The sequence below is a fragment of the Cyprinus carpio genome, unplaced genomic scaffold, assembly GCF_018340385.1.
Source record: "Cyprinus carpio isolate SPL01 unplaced genomic scaffold, ASM1834038v1 S000006746, whole genome shotgun sequence".
NCBI lineage: Eukaryota > Metazoa > Chordata > Actinopteri > Cypriniformes > Cyprinidae > Cyprinus > Cyprinus carpio.
In genome coordinates this window covers 3218367-3244048 of record NW_024879345.1, presented here as the reverse complement: position 1 = coordinate 3244048, position 25682 = coordinate 3218367, and the positions used below count along the sequence as shown (strand labels likewise).

Sequence of the window (25682 nt, the reverse complement as noted above, 5' to 3'; positions counted from 1 at the left end):
CGTGAGGATAGGAGAACAGTCACAAACTTAAGAAATCAGTTGGAACAACTCACCAAAAAAATGACGGACATTGAAGATAGGAGCAGGAGAAATAACGTACGACTGGTGGGGTTGCCGGAGGGGGTGGAGGGCTCTGATGCAGCTGGCTTTCTCAGATCTAATCTTTCCAAGTGGATCCCTTCACTGAAAGGCCATGACATCGAGACTGACTGGGCCCATCGCATGTGATGGAAGGAAAAACTCTGATCGGCCGCAGACTCTCATCTTCTGTGTACTAAGCTGGCATGACAGGTCAGTGATCTTGAAATCTGCTCGGCTGGCATATCCGGTGAAATATAAGCAGGACAATGTCACTCTACTATTTTTTCCAGACTTTAGTCCAGCCACAACTACCAAGAGAAAGAGCTTTAATCCAGTCTTGAAAAAGATGACAGCACTTGGTCTCCAGCCCTTCCTCACATATCCGGCGGTAATTAAACTACGGCACAAAGGTGAGCATGTTCAACTCTCATCAGAAGGTGGAAGATTTTGTTACTTCACTGTCACAGAAGACGTATTCTGCAGTGCTACAAAGAAGCGGGAAGGCAATGGCTACCGTCTCCATCCTTTCTGCTCAATGAGATGAGGTCTGTGGTGATCCTAAGTGCCCTGAAGAGGACAAAAACAAGGTGGCCATGGACACTTGGAATCTTGCCCCCTATCCTGTATGCTCGTCCACTGACTGGTAAATAATAATAATAATATTTATTTTTATTTATTATTACTATTTTTGGGCTAATGGAGAGCAGGTTCGATCTTTAAGCTTTTGGCTCAGTGGGCTTTTTGGGAACATGTCAAGTGTTGAAGTTGGCTGGTCACGCATCAGCATTTGTTTATTTTGTTTATGCAGACCTACACTCTCGGTAATGTGCGGTATGCTTTGGCTTTTGTATATAGTTGTTTGTCGTTCCTTTTTCTTGTTTTTTTTTTTTCTATGCCCTTCAACAGACATCAATACTTTTATTTATTTTGCTTTTCTTTTAAAAGCATTATGCATCTAGGTGGATTGGTATCTAGGATACATACTAATGTTAACATGTCACTGGCAGTATGGCATTGCTTTTATTTCTCTTCAGGTAGACATAATCTGGACATTGTGAGTACATAATGCAGGTTCTGAATATCTTATCATTGAATGCGAATGGCCTATATTCTCCTATTAAACGTACCCGGATATTAGAATATTTGCACCGTAAATCGATTTCCTGAGCCCTGATACAAGAAACCCATTTAAAACAATGCAATGTGGCATGTTTTCAAAACAAGTATTACAATCTGGCAGCCTTCCCTTGTGCTCATAATAAAATTAAGGGGGTGCTTATATTAGTCGATAGGAGGTTATATTTAACTATTGAACATACCAGGAATGATGATGAAGGTAGATTTGTTTTTATATGCTGTAAAATACATAATGACAGGTTAATATTGGTCTCCATTTACTGCCAGAATGAGGCACATTTTTCACAAATATTTCAAATATATTACTTGAGCAGATTGATTGTCCTTTAGTGATGGGTGATGATATTAATGCTCTCTCAAGCGGTAGCCCCTGTGTGACAGGCAAGACTTAGTATAAAATGCTAGGTTCTTAGCCGTATCCCTTTAAAGGAATCTTTCCTGATTCCAAGCCTTCATCTCTACCCAGGGCTAAGGCCCTAGAAATTAAGATGGGTATGTAGCTTAGGCCTTTGGCTGAAAGGGGTACTGTCACATACAGCCGTCTAAACGTCCCAGGGGCAACTCCCATGGAAATGGTAGAGTTGGTACTTAGTGTTCGCCATGATTCTGGCCTGCACTCCCCTCAGCATGGCGGCATGGGTATACTGTTCCCCATAGCGACCCCTAGAGGACGCAGTTCGAAGTTCCCTTGAAAGGATACGTCTCAGGTTACTAATGTAACCATGGTTCCCTGAGTAGGGAACGAGACACTGCGTCCTCTAGCTCCCTGCCATGCTTCGGATGCAAGCTTCAGACGAAGAAGTGAATGATGTGTTCTCCCGGTGCCTGTTTATAGTCGCGCCGGTAATGATGTCAGAGGCTGTCGCCGGCCAACTCGTTGGTGTATTTTCAATGTATGCTTCAGACACGGGTCACGACGAGGTGTTCCCCCATTAGCGACCCCTAGAGGACGCAGTGTCTCGTTCCCTACACAGGGAACCATGGTTACATTTGTAACCTAAGACATTTTACACAAATCTGTACAAAACCAAAACTGATTTCGATGAGTCAGTTTGTATAGAGTATTTGGATATATAAGAACTACCTCGGATCACACAGATGGATAAAGACTCTTTGGAGGCCCCATTAAGTCTGGAGGAGCTTCATGAAGCACTAAAAAGCATTCAGAAGGGCAAGTCACCAGGCCTAGATGGCCTTCCTCCTGAATTATGTTTAGAAATATGGGATGTGGTAGGGACTCCTCATGCTTGATTCATTTAATTTTGCAATCGAGTATGGTACCTTTCATAGAGACCAAAAAACATCTTTGATATCATTGCTTCTTAAAAAGGGTAAAGATCCGTTAGATTGCTCTAACTACAGACCAGTATTACTCATCCCATGCGATCTAAAAATTTATGCTAAAACTCTTGCCTCTCGCACGGAGAAAGTAATTCATAGCTTATTCAAAGAGGACCAAACCGGTTTTATTAAGGGGGGTCACGCATCCGATAATATGCATCGACTGTTGTACTTGATTTTGCAGACTATCTTCCGAGTCCTTGTGCGATTTTTTTCACTTGACGCAGAAAAAGCCTTTGACAGGCTAGAGTGGAAATATATGTGGGCAGTTATGCAATGTTTTTGGTTTTGGTGAACATTACATTACTATGATTAAGACATTCTACCACTCACCTGAGACATCAGTCTTAACTGATAATATTATCTGCCCCCCGTTCCCTTTACAGCGTGGAATGAGGCAAGGATGTCCACCTTTTCCTTTATTGTTATGTTTATCCCTTGAACCACTAGCACAAGCCATTAGGAAATCTGACGGTCCACTGATTAAGATTCATGACCATAATCATTTTATTTTGTTGTCTCATTTGTAAGTCGCTTTGGATAAAAGCGTCTGCTAAATGATTAAATGTAAATGTAATGTAATTTGTCCAGTCCTCTTGGTATACATTGGGCATAAACACATGCGGTGACTCATATGATAACCAAGGACTCTGCTCATTTCAAGAACTAAGAACTAAGTCATCATCATATTTTGTCATTTTTTCAGTTACGTTCTGCTCTCAAGGCCTATGGAGTTCCCTGGGCACCCCCCATTTCCTCTCATCCTTTATGGGATTGGATCGCACCATCCTCTGGTCGGCCATCTGTTTCTTTAATATATAGTAAACTTAATGATCACAATGCAAAGCCTCTTTCTATTTAACATATATGGAAATGTGAATTTACAGATTTTGACTTATCGGTCGACTGGGAAAGGGTGTGGTCTAATCTAATCTTAACTTCTAAAAACTTGGCTCATCGTCTCATCCATTTCAAAGTCATCCATAGAAGGACACATGTGAATTCTGTTTTATCCTTTTTACCACAACTTGATTACATGTCTAATCTATGTTTATGTCTTCTCAATGACGATTCTAACTCCTATATAAGTTCATTAAAGAAAAGAATGTTGTTTGCTGGTTTTACAGCCGCAAAGAAGAAAATAATAAAACAAAAACTTGTTTACTCCTCACATGTGTGCAAAAACTTTTTGGATTCACAGCCTCAAAAAAGTGACTTGTAAATATACAACACCACAAATGAACAAGGCTAAACCTAATACCATCGATGCATGGCAATGTTTTCCTTCCAAAATTTTGGACTATATAAAAGAAACACCATAAATTTTATTTTTCTTCTTCTTTCAGATTGTAAAAATAGTGATGTCTGTTGCTCCCCCTTCCCTGTTTTGTTTGTTTGAATGGATGTTGTTTTGTTGAATCAAAAACAATAAAAAAAAGTTGCTCAAAAAAAAAAAAAAAAAAAAAACAGGCCTGGCCTTCACTATCAGCACTGGCGCCCACCAGGGTTGCGTTCTTTCTCCACTGCTCTTTTCTTTGTACACAAATGACTGCACCTCTACTGACACCTCTGTCAAGCTCCTGAAGTTTGCGGACGACACTACAGTCATCGGCCTCATCAAGGATGGAGACGAGTCTGCTTACAGACAGGAGGTTAAAGAGCTGGCTGTCTTGTGCAATCACAAGAACCTGGAGCTCAACATACTCAAACCAATGGAGATGATAGTGGACTTCAGAAGGAACCCCCCAGCTCACCCCTCTAACCATCATGAACCGCACTGTGGCTGCAGTGGAGTCATTCAGGCTCTGGGCACCACCATTTCTCAGGACCTGAAGTGGGACAATCACATTGACTCTATCGTGAAAAAGGCCCAGCAGAGGATGTATTTCCGTCGCAATCTGAGGAAGTTCAACCTGCCACAGGAGCTGCTCACACAGTTCTACTAGGCTGTCACTGAGATTGTCCTGTGTTCATCTACAACTGTTTGGTTTGGCTCCACTACCAAATCAGACATCAGAAGACTACAACGTACAACGGACCTGCTGAGAGAATTATTGGTGCCCCCTTGCCCATCCCCTTGCCCTTTACAGATCTCCAGAGTGAGGAAAAGGGCAGGTAAAATCACTCTGGACCCCACACACACAGCACACTCCCTCTTTGAACTGCTGCCGTCTGGTCAAAACGGGCAGACACAAGAAGAGTTTTTTTTCCCCAGGCCATATCCCACCTGAACAACACATAACACGCCTCAGGATTCTACATCTGTAAATAACTCATCAAAACTTTCATCTGTAAATAGGACATATGCACATTCAAAATTCTGTCTACTGACATTTATTATTTTTCTCTATAATTTATTACTATATTGTTATTTATACTTTTTTTGTCTAGTCTCTTTATTATTAGTGTTTTTATTACCTTAAGTTATATGTATGTCTGCACTATGTTTGTACTTTCTGTACTGGTAGCTCCTGACACCAAGACAAATTCTTTGTGTGTACAAACACACTTGGCAATAAAGCTCATTTCTGATTCTGATTTAAAACATTCAGCTAATTGCCAAAGTTCGATGTCCATAACACACAATAAATCCACACTTTAATCATTTGGAGCATATCCCATTATCCATACTATACTGGAACTCTAGCCTTGAAATTGTAAGATGTCACTGAAAACTTTTAAGCTAGATTAATTGGATATTACAATACATAGGGTTATACATGAACACTTCAGTTTGGTTCTGTTCTTCACATAATAAGTAATGGTTAAACGATTACAGGAAATTTAATTGATTTTAAGACGTTAAACTGTAGTCTTGTTTAAAATGATGCAATCCTTTAAAACAAGCTGACACCAGAACACAGAACAGAATAAAATGTTATATTTTCAGATTAAGTATATGAGCCAACTGCATTAAATAAATGCAAATGAAAACATAGTTGATCATAAATACAACAGAATTGACCAATTAATTACATGAAATAAATGTTCATAGATTAAGGATTTTGGTAAAGCTGTTCATACATAAATTATTTACATTTTAGATGCTGTCATTATGTTATTATTCTACATTTAATTGTCTAAGCAAACATAAATAAGCCATATTTGATCATATTTTTACATAAAACACATGCAAATATTCATGACATTGTGTTGCACACTTATACTCTCACTCACACCTAAAGGCACTTTAGTATCTCCAATCCACCTATCCTGCATGGGTTACACTTTATTTTGATGGTCCCATTTAGAAATTAATTTGACTATAAGTAACTTGGAGCATAAGTAGACTGTTAGAGGTTAGGGTTAGGTTTAGGATTATGGTAAGTAGAACAAGTTGATTTGTACTTGCCAAGTTGGGTGACTATCAAAAAGTGTTAATAGATAATAAAGTGTTAGTAGATAATAAGCAGACAGTAATACTCTGGTAGTTGACCTACCATCAATTACTCAATATGTACCTTGGTCCATCTTTTTACCCCCCAACTTGATTACTTATTCTGTACATTAACAAATAGGTACATATACCAGTACGTACATAGTAAGTATATGGAAATATGACTGTAAAATAAAGTGCACCATTTTACATAAATATTACACAGGAATTACTAGTTCTTTGAACTTTTTAAGCAATGGTTGTGAAGAGCAATTAAGCATTAACAGTCCTACACAAGCAATTTAAAAACAGTCCTCTTTTTATTAGGTAAGGTTAGGACTTACCCAACATACCGTATTTATAAAGTACAGTATGTGTCTTGTTTGTTACCACATAATACCACATTTTTCCACAGGTGCTACACATTTACCATGTACATATCATTAGTATGTTCAGTAATGTCTTATTAGTTAACATATATAGATATTGTAAAGATGTGCCTGTTTGTACCCACTTGACCATAAGTACTACATTATTTACCATGTATATACATTAGTAAGTACAGTAAAGTAAATAGTTAGTTACCATATATGGTCACTACCTGTAAGTGACCGTTCTTTCCCACACTTGTCTGTATGTACGAATTAATTATCATGAATGTACAACTGTTAAGTACAGCCGTGTTTCTTATTTGTTACCATGTACATACAATTCAGGCAAGTACCTTATGTTACCACTCATTTGCCTGTAGGTACACGATATGTACCATGTATGTACCAGGGAAGTACGTGTACAGTAAAATAAAGTGCTAAAGATTTTTCCATCCAGGCTGTTGTGTGTAGAATCTACTTACAAAACAGGAGCAGACTCTCAATAAGATCTGTCTGTAAAACCATCATAGTATTGAACATGCAGGGGGGGCCTAGTTATATTAGCTGCCTTGAATTAAAACAGAATGAAATGTGTTTGTTCCTGAAATGATTAATGCATTTTATAAATTGCAAATAAAATGGACTGAGTGTTGTATGAAAGCACTAATTATACAAGGTAGATACCATCATTTTAGGTCTTTAAGAAGAATACACATCCCTACTACGTAATAGCGTTTTTCAGATTGGATTATTCCTAATTTAGCTCAGTAGACTGCTAAATATCAAACTGAAGTGAAACAGAAAATCAATTACTGGAAACATATTTAATGAATAAATGGATATTAGATTTAATAAATAAATGGTTGTGAGCACATTAACAATCTGATGGAATATTCCATGCCATTTATGTAATCAGGGTGCCACTTTTGGTGTGCCCCCAGGTTTGTTTGGATATGTTGAATGCTGTTTTCTGAACTTGGGTGCACACCTGCGAACCATACCCAAGTCTGCTTAAAAAGGGTAGTCTTGGGTACGGTTTATGCGAACTCCGGTACGGTTCGCTTCTGATGTGAATGCAAATGCGCTAAATTACGAAGGTGAACCACTATTAATGACATAAGAATTGGTCAAACTGTGTATTTATGTTCAATCACTCACTTTCCTAAAAAGCATGACTGACACACTGCAGCAGATAAATTTATATCTAATTTCTGCTTACAGAAATTGACTCCAGCATTTTTTTTTTAACCTTTGCATTACAAACATGACAAATAGACACATGTGCCATTCACCCAGATAGCACAGGTACGTCTACAAGTAACTGTTAAAGATTGCTTCATCTGGAAAGCATCTGTTGTGTATAAACATCTGCTAGACATCTTTAAGATGTCAGTTTTACATGCATTCTTGATCTTAAACATCTTTAAGACATCTTCTAAATGTCTATTTGACATCTAATAGGAAATCTCCTATAGATGTATTGCAGATGAGCAAACACTCTAAAAAATATGTCTTGCAGATGTAAATGCAGACATCAAATAGATGTCGCAGTGATGTACCTGTGCTATCAGGGCAGTGTTAACGCTTTGAAAATGAATAAAAATTTTAAATATCTGAAGTACAAAAATGAAGAGAGCAAGCATCCATTTATTTTGTAGTCTTCTGCATAGTCGTAACCTAGTAACAGGTAAACAGCTGCCACTCCGATGACACAAACGTACCATGGTTCGAACCAAAAAAAAAAATAATAATAATAATATGAACAAAAACCAGTGAGGGCAGTAGGAGCACAGAGCAATCAAACTTGAGTTCAGACCAGGCAATAGAACCAAGTGTGAAAGCACACTAAATTTACAATATAGTTGTTATTTTTATACATACTGTAGGTGTCTGAAACATGAATGAAAAAACGACAATGAACATCCTCTAGAGGGTGCTAGGGGAACGAAATACCAACAACGCCATGCTGAGGGATGAGTGCCCAGGTAACTGTATTCCCTAGGTCAAAGACTCAAGGAACAACATCCCTGCCAGTGAAACGATACTACTGGAAGGCTCAAGCTTGCCATTCGTCATAGACTAGCTCACCCACTAAAGTATGGAACTCTAAGAGTGGAGGTCTCAGCATAATGCCTCTCAAAAGTGAGAGGAGACCTAACTACACTCAATGCTAGAGACAATGCTACATACTATTAGTACTGCCTAAGTAAAGCTCTGGAGAGTGCAGGCTTCAGCAGAATGACTCTCTTAAACGAGAGGAAGCCTAACAACACTCAGTCCTAGTAGAGAAGCTCTTAAGGCTAGAGGTCTCAACATAATGAAATCCTCTACACGAGAGACCTAACTACACTCAGCGCTAGACACAGTGAGTGAGGCTCAAAGAAAGAGAGCCCAAGTAACGTAAGTACTGTTTAAGTGGGGCCCTGGAGAGCGGAGGCCTCAGCAGAATTACTCTTTTAAACGAGAGGAAGCCTAACAACACTCAATCCTGGTAGGGGAACTCTTAAGAGTGTAAGTCTCAGCACAATGACTCTCTTAAGCGAGAGGAGACCTGGCTACACTCAACGCCAGAGGCAGTTAGTGAGGCTCAAAAAGAAAGAGCCTACAAACTCATATTACTGCCTAAGCAGAGCTCTGGAGAGTGGAGGCTTCAACAGAATGACTCTTTTAAACGAGAGAAAGCCTAACAACACTCAATCCTAGTTTAGGAGCTCTTAAGAGTGGAGGTCTCAGCATAATGACTCTCGACCGATGATGCCATCGCCACTGCCCTCCACTCAGCACTCTCACATCTAGACAAAAAAGACTCATACATCAGAATGCTGCTCATAGACTTCAGTTCAGCATTCAACACAATCATCCCTCAACAGCTCATTCACAAAACTGGTCCAGCTGGGGCTCAACACGTCGCTGTGCAACTGGCTGTTGGACTTTCTGACTGGAAGACCTCAGGCAGTACGGGTCGGCAGCAACACATCCAGCACCATCACAATGAACACTGGGTCCCCCCAAGGATGTGTGCTGAGCCCCCTCCTCTTCACACTGCTGACCCACGACTGCACACCGTCACACAACTCCAACCTCTTTATTAAGTTTGCAGATGACACGACTGAGAAGAGCTTGAGCCCCTGCCCCCATCATGTGCACCTTCTACAGAGGCACCATCGAGAGTGTTCTGACGAGCTGCATCCTGCCGGAAGACCCTTCAACGCATAGTGAGAGCAGCTGAGAAGATTGGTGTCTCTCTTCCCTCTCTCCAGGACATTTACGGAACCTGTCTCACCCGCAAAGCCCTCTGCATTGCAGGCGATCCCACACACCCGTCACACAGCTTCTTCAGTCTGCTGCAATCAGGGAGGAGACTGCGGAGTCTCCAGGCCAGGACCAGCAGACTGAAGGACAGCTTCATTCATCAGGCTGTCAGGAAGCTGAACTCGCTCCCGAACTCGCCCCCCCCCTTCCCTCTTCTGCCCCAGGCACCACTGAACTATGAACATATGTATATACTGTACATTTGGAAGAATTGACAATAAAGCAGACTTGACGTGACTTGACTACAGCTTCATTCATCAGGCTGTCAGGAAGCTGAACTCCCTCCCAACCTTATTTTTTACATGCCCTTATTTGTATAGTTGTATTTTATATGTAATCTGTATCTATCTGTATTTTTAGGCTCTACTGTTAGTTTTATCTGTTTGCACCATGGGTCTGAGAATAATGTAATTTCAATTCTCTGTATGTATGTGCCGTACATGTGGAAGAATTGACAATAAAGCAGACTTGACTTGACTAAAGCAAGAGGAGACCAAGCTACACTCAACTCCAGAGGCAGTTAGTTAGGCCCAATGAGAGCCTACCTATTCAAACTACTGCCAAAATGGCAGAGGCTTCAGCCGTATGACTCTCAAAAGGAGAGGAAACCTAACAACACTCAGCCAACAAATGACACTTATACTGAAAACCGGTTCCAGACCCTCAGATTGAATCCTCATCATTGGTCTGGCCTCAGAGTCCACTTTTAAGTGCACATGATGCAAGGGGGGCAGGGTGAGGAGAGAAGGAGGGCTGAAGTTAGGTACCAGTACCAAGATGGCTGACCGCTGAATGTGTTCCCCTAGCGCCCCCTCTAGAGGACGCAGAGTGGAGTTCCCTTTCGAAAGGTAACTGCTCATCAAGGCATTTCATGGGTCTTTAAAGCAACATCTTTGTTAAGTAATGTCACTGGGAAATTACTATGCATTTCAGCCTCAACGGTACCATAGGCTAACAACAATAGCCTAGATGTCATCTCGTTTCCCAGCTAAATTAAATTCCTTTTGGAACATTAACACCATGGTTACCAAACATTAGTGGCACAGTTATTTTAATTGAGTGAGAGGGGAGACCTTTCAGTGACCTGTCTTCAAGCATTTGACTTGAAATGAAGGGAGCTTACAGAAAAAAAAAGTGCTCTGATAGATCCATTATTCAAATGCAATTTCAGTTGTAATTACCAAAAATGTGTGCACTGCTATGACCTGACACATAGGAAAAGCCGAAAAAGTTGTCTTGATTCATGTTTTCCTCTATCACTGAAGATCATTGTCGGGCAATTTACTCTGAAAATGTAATCAAATTACTGATAACTGATTACTCCTTTTAAAAGTAAATCAAGGTACTGTTCTGATTACTTTATTTCAAAAGTAATTAGTAATTAGTTACATTACTAGTTACGTTACTTTTTTCTCCATAAAATTTATGAAATCCCAGCATACACGTTCCCGATAAATATTTGTTATTAAAGCATCAACATTCACAGAACACTGTAATTTTTAACTAAAGCAAGCGGCTTTGTGCATGGTTTTGGCATGGCAGAATGCCAGCAAAGAGCGCTGCATTTATAATCTCTAAAAGACATCTCCGTTCATCGCAATCTCACAAATTTCTGTTAACACAATAAATATATGCACAATGAATCTTTAATGATGTCTACAATTCATGTGTTATAAAGAGAGGATTCAAGAGCACGCAAATTTCAGCACTGCATTGCTCAACGCTGCAAACACGTGTTATAGCCTAAATAGAAACTCTGCATAGGCTTGCACCTGTTAATCGTTAATTTTATATTAGTTCATGTTGCTGTTGTGCAATAGATGAATAACAATTTATTTGATTTAGATATTTTATGTTTAGATATTTCTATTTTGCTGGAGTCCCGTCAATCGTTTTATTCTCCCACATCCCACACACACGAGTGTCTAACCGCTCGCACCAGCACTCGCCTATTTTGTCCGACAGCGCACTCTGTTGCATTGGGTCTCACGGAAGCAGGTCTCTAATCCACTGGCACTGGACTCAACAGTGCGTGTGCTACATCCTTTTTACAAATTATTATAAAACACTGCATTCTGTCAGCAATGTAACATATAGAGACCTTGGCTTGTAACTATACTCTAATTTTTATTTTGAAAATGATAACTCGTTAAATTATACCGTTACTAAAAAAGTAATCAAATTACAGTAATGCGTTACTGCCCAACACTGCTGAGGCTTCCAGCAGCAGCTGGGACTGGCATTTGCCTGTGGTTCCAAGCAATCCCAGAAAATGTGTGAGCATAGCTGTGTACAGGTCATTGTACAACATGCAGATTGTCTCAGAGAGCAGAACGTTTAAGGGTGGAAGAGTTAAGGGGGGCCACAGAGCAAATACAGTAGTATATGGCTGAGAAGAAGAAGAGCTGCCTACTGAAGCGTTAAACCTTTGATGTCCGAGTAACCTCAGAGCTGTGTGAGATGAAAGCTGAAACTGCATTGCTCACTTCCATGTACAGGGCAATAAACACAGAGGTCTGCAAAAATATGTGTCAGGAAATGTTGTAAAGCTTTTAGTCCATCGTTATGAGCAATGTTTGTATAGACATTTCATTACACTTCCTGACGAATAGACCTATAGACTCTTTGCCTCCTTCCGAGTTCATCATTAAGCTCACCGAATGGACACTTAAAAATAATGTTTTCCTTTTCCAAGACCTATTGTATGTTCAGGTTCGGGGCACTGCGATGGGTGCATGTTTTGCCCCTAACTATGCTAACCTTTTTTTAGGTTTGTGGGAGAAGGATTGTGTCTATTTAAACAGATACAGTGATAAGATAAAATGGTGGGGGAGGTACATTGATGATATTCTTCTGATTTGGGGTGGTTCTTATGATGAACTGTTACAATTTTATGATCACTTGAACAATAATGATAGGAATATAAAATTGTGCATGGAACATTCCAAAAAGGCTATTAACTTTTTAGATCTAACCATTTCTATTGGCAAAGATGGGAAACTCCATACTACTGTATATCGTAAAACAACAGATAGGAATACTATGTTGAAAGCAGATAGTTTCCATCCAAATTGGCTAAAAAATAATATACCTTTTGGCCAGTTCCAACGTCTTAGACGGATTTGTGATACCGATAATGAATATGAAGTGCAAGCTAAAATCCTGTCCAAACGATTTTTAGAAAGGGGCTATCAAACAGAAATTGTACAAAATGCTTACATGAAAAGCCCAGTGCATTTCTAGACCAGAGCTATTTCAGAAGAAGACAAAAAACGATCCTGTTCACAGAATCAGGCCTATTTTGTGACAGAATATAGCTCTTTAGCCAATCCCATAAAAAGGATTATACACTCAAATTGGAATCTTATTAAGAGTGATCCGGTTCTTAGAGAAGTATTTTCTGCATCTCCTAAAATTAGTTTCAAGAGGGCTCCAACTCTACGAGATAGGCTAGTATCTAGTCATCTTCCTGCTAAAAAACAGACCACTTGGCTTAATAGACAATTAAAAGGTACTTATAAATGTGGGTCTTGTAACCATTGTTCTAATATTAAAGAATGCAAAAGAATTCTGTAATTTCAAGACAGATAAGAGGTATAACATTAAGAAATTCATTAATTGCAGTACTACTTATGTGGTATACAGGTTATCATGCAAATGTGGATGCTTTTATGTAGGCCGGACCAAGAGACGTCTCAAAGACAGAGTATCAGAGCATAAAAATGCCTAGCCATTAGAAAAGCTAATTTAGATTACCCTATGGCAAAACATTTTTCAAAATGTGCACAATAGTAATCCAGAAGGCCTAATGGTGAGAGGGTTTAGAAATGATCGAAAAGAGCATTCGGGGTGGTGACCGATTAAAATTACTTCTACAGAGAGAAAATTGTATATATATATGAGTTACAGGCCACAGTATACCCAGGTTTGAATGAAGAAATAGATTTCAGTCACTTTTTGTGATATGCCTTTGTTGCTATGTAACCTCCTAGTGGACCTTCTCTGTATGTGCATGTAATTTGTCATTCAGGTGTTTCTAATTAGCATCTATATAAGAGTAAATTGTTTGATTGTAATACATACCCTGAAGAAGGCTGTTTTGCCGCTACGCGTGGGTTGTTTTTCCCCTACGTCTTTTAAATTTTCTATTATGAAATAGCCAGTTCATTAAAGGCTTTTTATACATTTCTAAAGAAGAGTGCCTTGGATTTCCTTCTACTACATTCTACTGAATTCCCGACCCCAAAGAGCACCTTCAAATGACTCTTTTTTGAACTCCTTGAGCACCCTGGACACTTTTTTTCTTTCCACAACTTTCAACAGTTTTAGAGTGGAGTTTAAAATCCTTGTGTTTGTCTTTAAGTCTTTAAACAACTTAGCTCCCTCATATTTATCTGAACTGCTTTCCCTACATAACCCCTCTCGAGCTCTTATCAAGCAATCAAGTCTTTTTATTACTTGATTGCAAATGATTGCACAGATACTGTTTAAACTTAACTGATTATGACATCACTGAATTCAATGATGAACTGCCTTTAACTGTCATTTTGCATTATTGACACACTGTTTTCCTAATTAATGTTGTTCAGCTGCTTTGACACAATCTTTTTTGTTTAAAGCGCTATATAAATAAAGGTGACTTGACTTGACTTGATTAGATCTAGTAATCTTAGATTGCTCACTGTTCCTAGAGTTAAATTAAAGAAAAGGGGTGAACGTGCCTTCGCTGTTGTAGGCCCTAAACTCTGGAATAGCCTACAAGTTCATGTTAGATCTGCTGCTACTTTACAGGTTTTTAAATCTCTAATCAAAACACATTACTTCTCCATTGCTTACAAAGTTCCTTGATGTTCCATCTCTGTACTCGATTTTTGATGACAATTCTGGTTTTATTTCTTATATTTTGTTATATATTTTAAATGTGGATATAATTTTGGTTTTTAGCGGTGATTTTATTTGCCTTTTTTTTTTTTTTTTAGATGGTGCTATATAAATAAATTACACTTGAAACTTGAAACTTACATCTATTGTCCAAACCGTATAATACAGAATCGTCCCGTATTTAAGGCATCAAATAAGCGTTCCTTATGAAAGCTATACGGAATGCAGTTTGTCCCGTGTTTAAGGCATACGCCATATGACCATCTAGACCATATGAATACCAAACTCTAAACTGAGAATCAATTATTCTTTTTCTTGTTATACTGCTATAGTACTGTATACTGTAATTATTCTTGTCCCTTATTTTTCTATGAAAAACCATGATTGTCCCTTATTTTCCTTTTCTGAATTTGGCAACCCTAGACAATCATGATCTACAGGGGTTTTAAACTTACACATCGTGCTGTCATGGTACCAAAATTTTAGTATTCAGTACCAATACCAGTGAAAATCCACGGTTCTTGGTACCAAAGCAAAACACAAAAACATGCTAATTAAACTTTTTTTTACTATACTTTCATTTAATCCAAACTGTGTACATATTTAATTTTAAAGGGCTTTTGAATTTTAAAGCCAAGAATAACAACTAAGTTAAATTAAAAAAAAACAAAAAAAAAAAAAGAAACTTCATTTTTTGATGCTCATTAATTAGCGTTAGCCGTGCTAATGCTAACAATTAACTACTCTAATAACAGCGTTCATTTCAATCCGACATTCAATATAAAATATTTAATAATATTAATAACAGAAGCAGTGTTTCCCACAGCCTTGCACACTATTTTTGGTGTCATATATATATGCAGATTCATTCTCTGCCAGCAGGAGGAGCAGATAGAGGTTTCCCCAGTAACATCTGTAATCAAATAAGCACTGAGCCTGCGCTCACAAACGCTGCTCAGGCATTATGGGCAAGATGAAATGAAAATGACATCCATAATTTTCTGAAGACAGACGGTTTCCTTCAGAAATACAGTGATTTAAAAACACCCACACCGGGTTTCGACTTTGACACATGCAGTGCTCATGTTTATTCAACGAAGTCAAAGACTTTTGGAAAATCTATTTGTGGCGGTCAGTTTTGATGTTGTGGCAGGCCGCCACAAATAAATCAATGTATGGGAAACACAATGAAACTTCCCTGCTTGAACTCTTTCACTTGATGTGGGTGTCTGTCTTTAAAGTGTTTTGTTAGTTTGGTGTGTTTCCTCCTTTTGAGATCGCCATGTCTCAGTGCTTTTATGAAGAGAGTGCATCTGCGCACCTTTTGGATAGCGCATCATGAACCGGTTTGACAAAAAAAAAAAAAAAAACGGTACTTAAAAAAACCTGGTACCGAAGTACCGAGTCTTAGGACAACACTACTTACACATACAGTATAATTACAGTTCACTACCAGTACATTAGATAATGGAAATTTCACTATTCTATATAGTAAACTGTAGCACGTTGTACACCTTCAAACATGTGAATGTCAAATTTTATTTGTAAGCATTCTCCTATGTGTACTGAATCTTTGCAGAGCTGAGAAATGACTTCCTAGAGATACAGTCTTGTGTCAAGAGACATATAAACTGCAATAGTACTGTATACTGTAATAAATTTTGGCTAAATGCACAGAGGATGCCAAATTTACTTTTTTATAGTTTTATTTTTTACTGTACTGTATTGTAGTGCATACCAAGTTCAAACAATTCTTTGGTATTTTTACTTTTCAAGTGCTTTTCATTTACTGCATGATTATTTACAGTAGTAAAATGAAAACTATTTTTTTCCCTAAAGTAAACTGCTGAATTATACATGTGTATCTGTAATTTAAAAGGGTCATATGATGCTGCTAAAAGAACATTATTTGGTGTATTTGGTGTAATGCAATGTGTTTATGTGGTTTAAGTTTCAAAAAACATTATTTTCCATATAATGTACATTATAGTTTCTCCTCTATGCCCCGCCCTTCTGAAATGCGTTGATTTTTACAAAGCTCATCGGTCCGAAAAGCGAGGTGTGGTCTAATTGGCCAGCTATTCAATGCATTGTAATTGGTCGAATGCCTCAGGCGTGTGACGGAAATGTTACGCCCCTTAACATAATATGCCATCTCCCAGGGCAGCAGCACGAGACTCCAGCTGCTCTGCTCGTGCACATCCCATCATCGGTTCTCTTTTAGAAGTTTAGTCAATGTACTGTTAGGAGTAACTGAATAAATCGGGATATTTGTTTATTTCGCATCAGAGGGAGTGTAACGCATGTTTATAAACCCAATAACTTAAGTTATTTGTGGATTAGTGCGTAGTGGAGACGTGAACCATTTCAAATGATTTAGTTTGATTTGGTAAACTGCTTCGAATGGCTCACTAAGAAGATCCGGTTTAATAGAAAGATTTGTTCGCGATCCGGACATCACTAGACGAGACAAAACCAATAAAACCAATTACAAAAGAGGCATTTGTTGCATCCAGTGGGGACATAATTACTGATTAATATGACTTATACTGTCTTTTTACGTGTTGCGTTGTGTATCGCGCTGCGTAAACAGAAAACCATGTCTGCATTTGTGATCTGAGAAACAACAAGCCTACTCTACTGCTCAAAACTCATTTTTGAATCATCTTTGGAAAATTATTTAAATATAAAAAAAACATACTTACAGGCTGTGAGTCAGAAGCGCCAGACTGTCCTTGCAAAGTTTGAACCGTCCAACATTATAGAAACAGCCATTGTGCCATAGACACTACTGGTTCAGAAAACAGACCTCATCCTCCATAAAATGCACAGCACACATTTGAATATTTGGGTTGGACTGTTCTGGAACAGTGCTGAAATACAACTTAACCACTGATTTCTAGTCATGTCCTCTTTTGGAAGGCCAAACAAAGTAGTTTCGCTATCACAACAAAACACACACCAACTCCACATCGTGGCAGCGGCGGCAACAGAGAGAATAAAAGTTACGCCTTCTTTCTTTGCATGAAAATTTGGGCGGCATTATTGAAATCTTCCCACATAGTGATGTAGAGATGTCGGGGTGTGTTAGAACTAGCCATTCTAGGGGGAAATGGTTGACTCTTAACTTTTATAAAGAATATCTCTTTGGATTTGAGACTTTAGTCTTTGCAACTTTACAGATCTTCTTTATGCACCAAGAGATTGTAACACTCCAAAGAGTTAAATTTATGATGTGTTATGACTCCTTTAATTTATGTATACTGTAATAGACATTGAGCTGCAAAAATAATTCCTGAACCCTGAATATATTATGGTAAAGGTGTTTGCAAATGTTTGCTTTTGAGATGTGTTTGTTATATTTTGAATGCAGTGCTTCATTTTGCAAGAGATGCGAGGTATTTTGCAATTTGTGTGTGCAATTCTTGGATTTGTGTGTAAAGTTTTGAAAATAAGAGGCAAAGTTTTGAAAATGTATGCAGTTGAAAAAAAAAGAAAGAAAGAAAAAAAAAAAAAAAACACTGTAATAACTAGACCAAAAAGTTTGAAAGTCAAATTTATGCTGGCTTGTCTTAAAGACTTGTTTAAAAACGTAAATGGTTTGGTCAGTTAGATGTTTGCTAAAGTGTTGCTAGTTGGTTGCTAGGATATTCTGCGTGGTTGCTAGGCTCTTGCTATGCAGTTGCTGGGGTGTTGCTAGAATATGATTGATAGAGTTTGTTCTGGGTGATTACAGACATTCCCACCTCTGTTAATAACAGAAAATCAAACATTGATTTCAAAACTGATCCAGTTTCAGTGCTTTAATATTATTGTATTTCTTTCTAATGTTAGGAAATTCAAAAGTTTTTGTTCCTCTTAAACTTGCACTAAAACGTGATTTATACTAAGTAGCCTATGTAATTTTATTAGAACCGCATGTCTTCTTTAGTGATACAAGCTCAGAAACCTATAAGAAATATATGACCTGTTTTTTATATTGTGTATTGACGGTGCCATTATGGATATTGAAATGTTGTTATTTATTTTTTCATTTTAAACATCATAGATGATTACTTAATTGTGAACACAACTGTGTATATCAGACCATAAATCCCCAAAAACTATGAATGGGGGCTTGCTTTGGTGTTGCCACCCCTCACAGACCCAATGCTACCCCTTTGCCACCCTAAAAAATATTTTCTAGATCCGCCCCTTCTTACGATTTAGTTTTTTAAAGCCTTTAATATAAAGGATAAATATAAATTGGATTGTGCACTGTCCCTGCAGCAGCTCACTCTGTGTGCTACATTATTTTTCAAATGCACTTGTATCAAATTGCTATAGATAGATATAACATTATTGCCTTATTCCGTATTGTTTTGAAAAAAATATACTGATATATCATACAACCTCAATAAACTGCCCAGTCCTACTATGTGTATGCATCTTAATTTTTTACACAGTGACTGTGTCCTCCACTGCTGTTTCCTGTGTCATCTCTTTAAAATGCTGAAAGTCTGCTTTTGTCTGCACCGCATGTTGGGATATATGCCCAGCTATAATGCTGTTCTTAATAATTTCATAAATTAGCCTACTGCTGCAGCGATCAAGAGAAAATGTCCACACTTTTCTTTTTTTTTTTTTTTCTTTTTTTTTTCTGCTTTCCACAGGCTGTAATAGAGCCACATGAATTGCAACAGCTAAAAATCACTGAGTTTTGTAAATAGCATGTGTCCTACCCATGAACAATCTCACAAGGTTCCAGGGACAAAAATGTAAATGCCCTCATTGAACACAAAAAAAGGGGGTGTGACATTACACAATCAACCACACAGCCAATCAGAACAGCTTCTATGTTTGCATGCTCTCTGGCTTTCACAATTCTGAAACTACAAAAATTTAGAACTAAGTACCCATACCTCATAATATGACTTATTTAATGCAATATAATCGCCATTGGCTAGTAATTTTGTTTTGTTTGTTTGTTTATTCTCCAGACTGTTATAGTATTTTACATACACATACATACATAGATACATATTTTGCATACACATACAAGATAGTAGTAATAGATTAGTAATTAGAACAATATACAACGTGGTAAAGATTGATGAGCTGCTGGGTTTAGCAGTCCTTAGGGCTTATACAGGATTTTATTATAAGCCTAATTTGCATAAAGAATATTCAGTACTCACAGCACTACATCAGTAATAGTTAAGCTGAATTGCAAGTGGGTGGTGAATATGACACAGTTTTGCAGAAATATTTTATGAAAAAGTGGAGCATGTGCTGGTGTGCTGATTCGGAAGGTGTGTATGTATTGAGAACTGCCCTATCTGCCCATAATCTGGAACCAAGCAGAGATATTGACTAACACAGGAAGACATCCCTCTTTACATGTCTAATATGAGCCTTGATTGTCTTTCATTATATATTACCTACTCCAGAGATACAGCACAATATGTGACCCTGAACCACAAACCCAGTCTTAAGTCACTGGGGTATATTTTTAGCTATAGCCAAAAAAAAAAAAAAAAAAAAAAATCAAACAAACATTGTATTGGTCAAAATTATTATTATTATTATTATTATTATTATTATTATTATTATTATTATTATTTTATGCCAAAAATCATTAGGATATTAAGTAAAGATCATGTTCCATGAAGATATTTTGTACATTTCCTACTGTAAATATATCAAAACTTAATTTTTGATTAGTAATATGCATTGCTAAGAACTTCATTTGGAAAACTCTAAAGGCAATTTTTTCAGTATTTAGATTTTTTGGCACCCTCAGATTCCAGATTTTCAAATAGTTGTATCTCGGCTAAATATTGTCTAATCCTAATAAACCATTCATCAACAGTAAGCTTATTTATTCAGCTTTCAGATTATGTATAAATCCCAATTTCGAAAAAATTGACACTTAAAGATATAATTTACCCAAAAAATAAAAAATAAATAAATACTATGGAAGTCAATGGCAACCACCAACTGTTTGATTACCAGCAATCTTCAAAATATCTTCTTTTATGTTCAACATAAGAAAGTAACTCATACAGATTAAAAACAAAAGAAAGTTAAATAACTGAATAAAGAATTTTCATTTTTGGGTGAACTATCCCTTTAAGACTGGTTTTGTGGTCCAGGGTCACATATGTCAGCAACAAACATTGGGTCTTATTTTAAAATAGCAAACCATTAGCTGCTTACTGTATATTCGCCATTTAAAGATTACTATTAAATTTTACTTAATAAATGGCAGTCGGTTTAATATTTATTTTATTTTATTCTTCCTAGAAGAGAAATTATTCATCTGTAATAGGAATGTGCAGAATAGCTAGGCTAGACTTCTGATTACTATCTGAATTCCCAGGACTAGTCATACATTTGCAGCATTTTGATTAATGTTGAGCGCAATTATCCTCACTGAACTTTCAGGTCAAACATGCAGGTGGATCAGCTGTCATGGGAATAGCACACATATACTTTATACAGTATAATCAACATGAGAGAGAGAAGAGAAAGCTGGATAATTCAAATCTTGTAGTAGGAGTCTGTAAAATGCTCATGTCAAGTAAAACTTTTACACCTCTACACCAGACATAATAATACGTTGAACAGGGTTCAATTTTGTCATGCATTTGGACAGGTTGAATATTCAAAGACAATAATCATCTGATGGGTTATAATTGCTTGGAAAATCTAGTACAAAGATGAACTGATATAAAACACAGCAGAATAGATTCAGTTAAAAATAAACAAGTAAATAAATAAAAGCTTTTGACTTGCCATTTCTTGCCACTTACTGACTTGCCACTATTACTGATCAAAGTTTCAGAGTCTTCCATGAGAACTGGTATTGGGGTGAAACAGTATCCCTCATGTGAAATTGAATAAATATAAATAATTGTATTTTTTTTTTTTCTGTTCTCCACATCCGCCACATAAATATTTTATTTATCTTCTGGATTTCTTTAATTTTTTCGATGAGAATTCACTGGCCATCTCACTTAATTCTGGTATGGAGGTCTGTCTTAAAATAATTTCTGTGCAGGAAAGCAACTGACTTGATAAATGCTAAATTGACTAGTAAAGGTGACTCTAAACCTGAATTCCATTTAATCGGGGTTGTCCCATACATCAGTGCACATACACCTTCCTTTTTGACTAAAGTATTGTGTTATTTCTCCTTCCAGTCACTCTCATTATACTCTTTCCCACTGGTTCTCAAGAATACACCATCTGAAATATATCAGGTAAAAAGCCCATGACTGAAAACAACCTTATGTAGCCGATAACGCACTAGTCTTACCTGATCCCAGGGACAGATGATTCCTCCAAAAAACATAAAGAGGTAACCCATGGCAACCAGGCAGGCCCAGATCACCAAAGAGAAAACTCGGAGCAGCTTCTTGAAGATGGACTCGATGCAGACCAGAACAAAGATAGTGAGGAAAATAGCCAGTGCAGTGGGGACAGTGATTACAAAGGCGACGTGATCCTCGATATCCTGCAGAGAGATTGCAGTGTTACAAAAATCATTTTAATTGCACCTTCCAACTGCACCTGCATGACAGCCACTGGAAAATAGTTTATCATATAAACTAGTGACTGCCAATTAACTCAAATAACCCACAGACTCTTCTGTCAAACTGGGGAACTGAGCAGTGACCTTTGCTGGTTGATATAAGTTACACAATGCCCCTGTTACTATTATGTACAGTAGTTATAACAACAAACATTATGTGTAATTATAAGCAGCGCCACAAAATAATTACACATTACGCATATTCTTATTATTTACTATTATTAATATTACACATATCCTTCAGCATTGCACTACACTGGTAGTTACAGAAATTTTGTATGGTAGCACTATTTCATTGTGGTCTCCCTTGGATTAACTGCTTTAGCTTGTATTATTGTCATCAGTAAGTTGTATTAGATCATGGGTGTCAAACTCGATTCCTGGAGGGCCAGAGCCCAGTTCAGGCTTATTTGAAAACTACATGGTATGTGTGTTGGAACAGGGTTGGAACAAAACTCTGCAGGGCTCCGGCCCTCCAGGAATTGAGTTTGACACCCATCTCCTAAATCAGGTTTCAACAATAGTTCTTAGTTCAATCTCAAATCAAACACACCTGCCTGTAATTTTATAATCCTGAAGAGTTTGGTTTCGATTTTATAGGTTGATTTGAGATTGGGCAAAATTATTCAGGATAGAGTTGGCCATCCTTAGCCTAAATGAATAAATGTAAATCATTAGGTTTCATTATATGGGAATAAAACAACAATAAATGAACATCTAAAGCCATTTCTATAATCCTCAATGCTATTGTCTGGCACAATAATGTAATGTTCTAAATTATCTTCATTTGGTAGTTTTTCTCAGCAAATATAGCTAAATCCAATTAACTATGATTCATTTGAATAATCTGCATATCATGTAATTAATTTAGATCAAGTTCAGTGGATTGACTGTTTTAGTAAATACACATCACTGCAATACAAAGTTTAACCCAAATATTTAAATAATATATGTACAATCTTTTCTAGCATTTTAAATACAGCTGCTCCTTTATGCGTAAGGAAGGTTAAGGAAAACAGTCCGACACCATGGTATAACGAGCACATTTGCGCCCTAAAGAGAACAGCCCGGAAAATGGAGAGCAGCTGGAAGAAAACAAAACTAGAGGTATTTCGTATTGCTTGGCGGAAAAGTAACCTATCCTACAGAAAAGCATTAAAAACTGCAAGATCTGATTACCTTTCGTCTCTTTTAGAAGAAAACAAACATAATCCCAGGTATTTATTCAATACAGTGGCTAAATTAACGAAAAAAATAAAGCATCAACAAGTGTTGACATTTCCCAACATCACAGCAGTAATAACTTTATGATCTACTTTCCTTCTAAAATTGATACTATTAGAGATAAAATTGTAACCATGCAGCCGTCAGCTACAGTATCACATCAGACAGTGCACTATAGATCCCCTGAGGAACAGTTCCACTCATTCTCTACTACAGGAGAGGAAGAATTGTATAAAATTGTTAAATCATCTAAACCAATAACATGTATGTTAGACCCTATTCCATCTAAGCTTCTAAAAGAGGTGCTTCCAGAAGTCATAGATCCTCTTCTGACTATTATTAATTCCACATTGTTATTAGGATATGTCGCCAAAACCTTCAAACTAGCTGTTATTAAGCCTCTCATCAAAAAAACACAACTTGACTCCAAAGAACTAGTTAATTATAGACCGATCTCGAATCTCCCTTTTCTGTCCAAGATACTAGAAAAGGTAGTATTCTCACAATCAGGGCTTGACATTAACTTTTTTTGCTCACTAGCTAGTGTGGCTAGGGGTTTTCCAAAGTTATTAGCCACACAGCATTTTTACTAGCCTCGAAACCTCACGAAAAATGCATGCCATGGTTCAGACAAAGTTGCTTTTATCTTCATTAAAATTTGAGGGGAACGTTCCTCTCATCATAAAGAACACATTTCAGTTTGTGTCACTTTTGTGCTCAGGCCCTAATAATGACTACTGGTTACGTTGCAACCCTCTAAGGACACCTTGGCAATTGAATCGCCATTGGCTAGTAAATACTTTAGTTTACTCGCCAGACTGATTTATATATATATATATATATATATATATATATATATATATATATATTTGTAAAATTGCACAGTTTTTTTAAATACACTTAACATCAGTCAGTCAAGCTTTATAATAATCAAGTATTATTTAATATAACTTAAGTAATTAGAAGTAAATTTGATAACCATGTTTGAATGCATATTAGCCATTTTAACTGAACATTTTAACTTGAGAGGTGGTTGTTTTTTCTGTCATTCAAAAAAAAGGGGAAAAACGAACAAAAATTCTGATAGGATAATAATGATACGAATTCTAATAATAAGAACTATAAAACACACTAATGATTACTTAGGATTAATGAGCTGCTGGATTCATGAATATTAATCAGGTTTTGTGCATTTTCTTGAACTGATTTGCTGAAATCAAAACAGGGACGATAATAGGTGAGCGCCAGCCAATGGGATTGCCATTTGTGCATTAACACCACCCACTACTGGAAAACCCGGCTGTTCTTAAAAGCTGAAGACTTCCATAGGAACGCCGTTATTTTGACAGGAAAATACAAAAAAGAATATCGTTTAAATGTAGCGAGTCAATTCACTCACTCTCTCTCTCTCTCTCTCAGTCCCTGCGTGTGTGTGAGAGAGAAAGCGACGGCGCTTTGTGCGCCTTCACACAAAAGTTTACTGTACATCAAATACAGGTGCGATGCATATCCATTGAGATGAACTGAGAAATATCACCGATCGCTGGTCGGAGAGTGAAACTCTGAAGCCCTCAGTCAGTGTTCGTGAGTGAAAATATATCTGTGCTAAACTTATACTTAGCCTTCAACTCACACACTGGCAATTATTCAACCCGCCAAAGTGGCTAGTTGGAGTCACTGTCTTACCCGCCACGAGCAAAATCCACCCGCATTTGGCGGGTTGGCGGGTGTTAATATCAAGCCCTACTCAAAATTATATTCCTTCTTGAAAAATGGCACCTGTGAGGATTTCCAATCAGGATTTAGACTGTATCATAGTACTGAGACTGCTCTCCTTAGAGTTACAAATGACCTGCTCTTATTATCTGATCGTGGTTGTATCTCTCTATTAGTGCTATTGGATCTTAGTGCTGCGTTCGACACTATTGACCACAACATTCTTTTGCATAGACTAGAACACTTTGTTGGCATTAATGGAAGTGCATTAGCATGGTTTAAATCGTACTTATATGACCGCCATCAATTTGTAGCAGTGAATGAAGAGGTATTATATCGATCACAAGTGCAGTTATGAAGTACCGCAAGGCTCAGTACTAGGGCCGTTACTCTTCACGCTTTACATGTTACCCTTGGGAAATATCATCAGCAAACACGGTGTTAGCTTTCACTGTTATGCTGATGATACTCAGCTCTATATTTCTTTACGGCCTGGCGAAACATACCAATTTGAAAAACTAACGGAATGCATAGTCGATATAAAAAACTGGATGACGAGTAATTTCTTAGTGCTAAATTCTGAAAAAACAGAGCTGTTAATTATAGGACCTAAAAGCTCTGCATGTAATAACCTAGAACACTGTCTAAGACTTGATGGCTGCTCTGT

At 37.5% G+C, this 25682-nt stretch overlaps 1 protein-coding gene across 1 annotated transcript in view; it reads right to left on the bottom strand.

Moving 5' to 3' along the window:
* Window positions 1–25682, bottom strand: part of LOC109112384 (adenylate cyclase type 2-like) — a 235975-nt gene that overhangs the window by 194233 nt on the left and 16060 nt on the right. Inside the window, 1 exon segment of the mRNA XM_042755718.1 lies at window positions 21800–21997. Coding sequence (XP_042611652.1) covers window positions 21800–21997 — 198 coding nt within the window.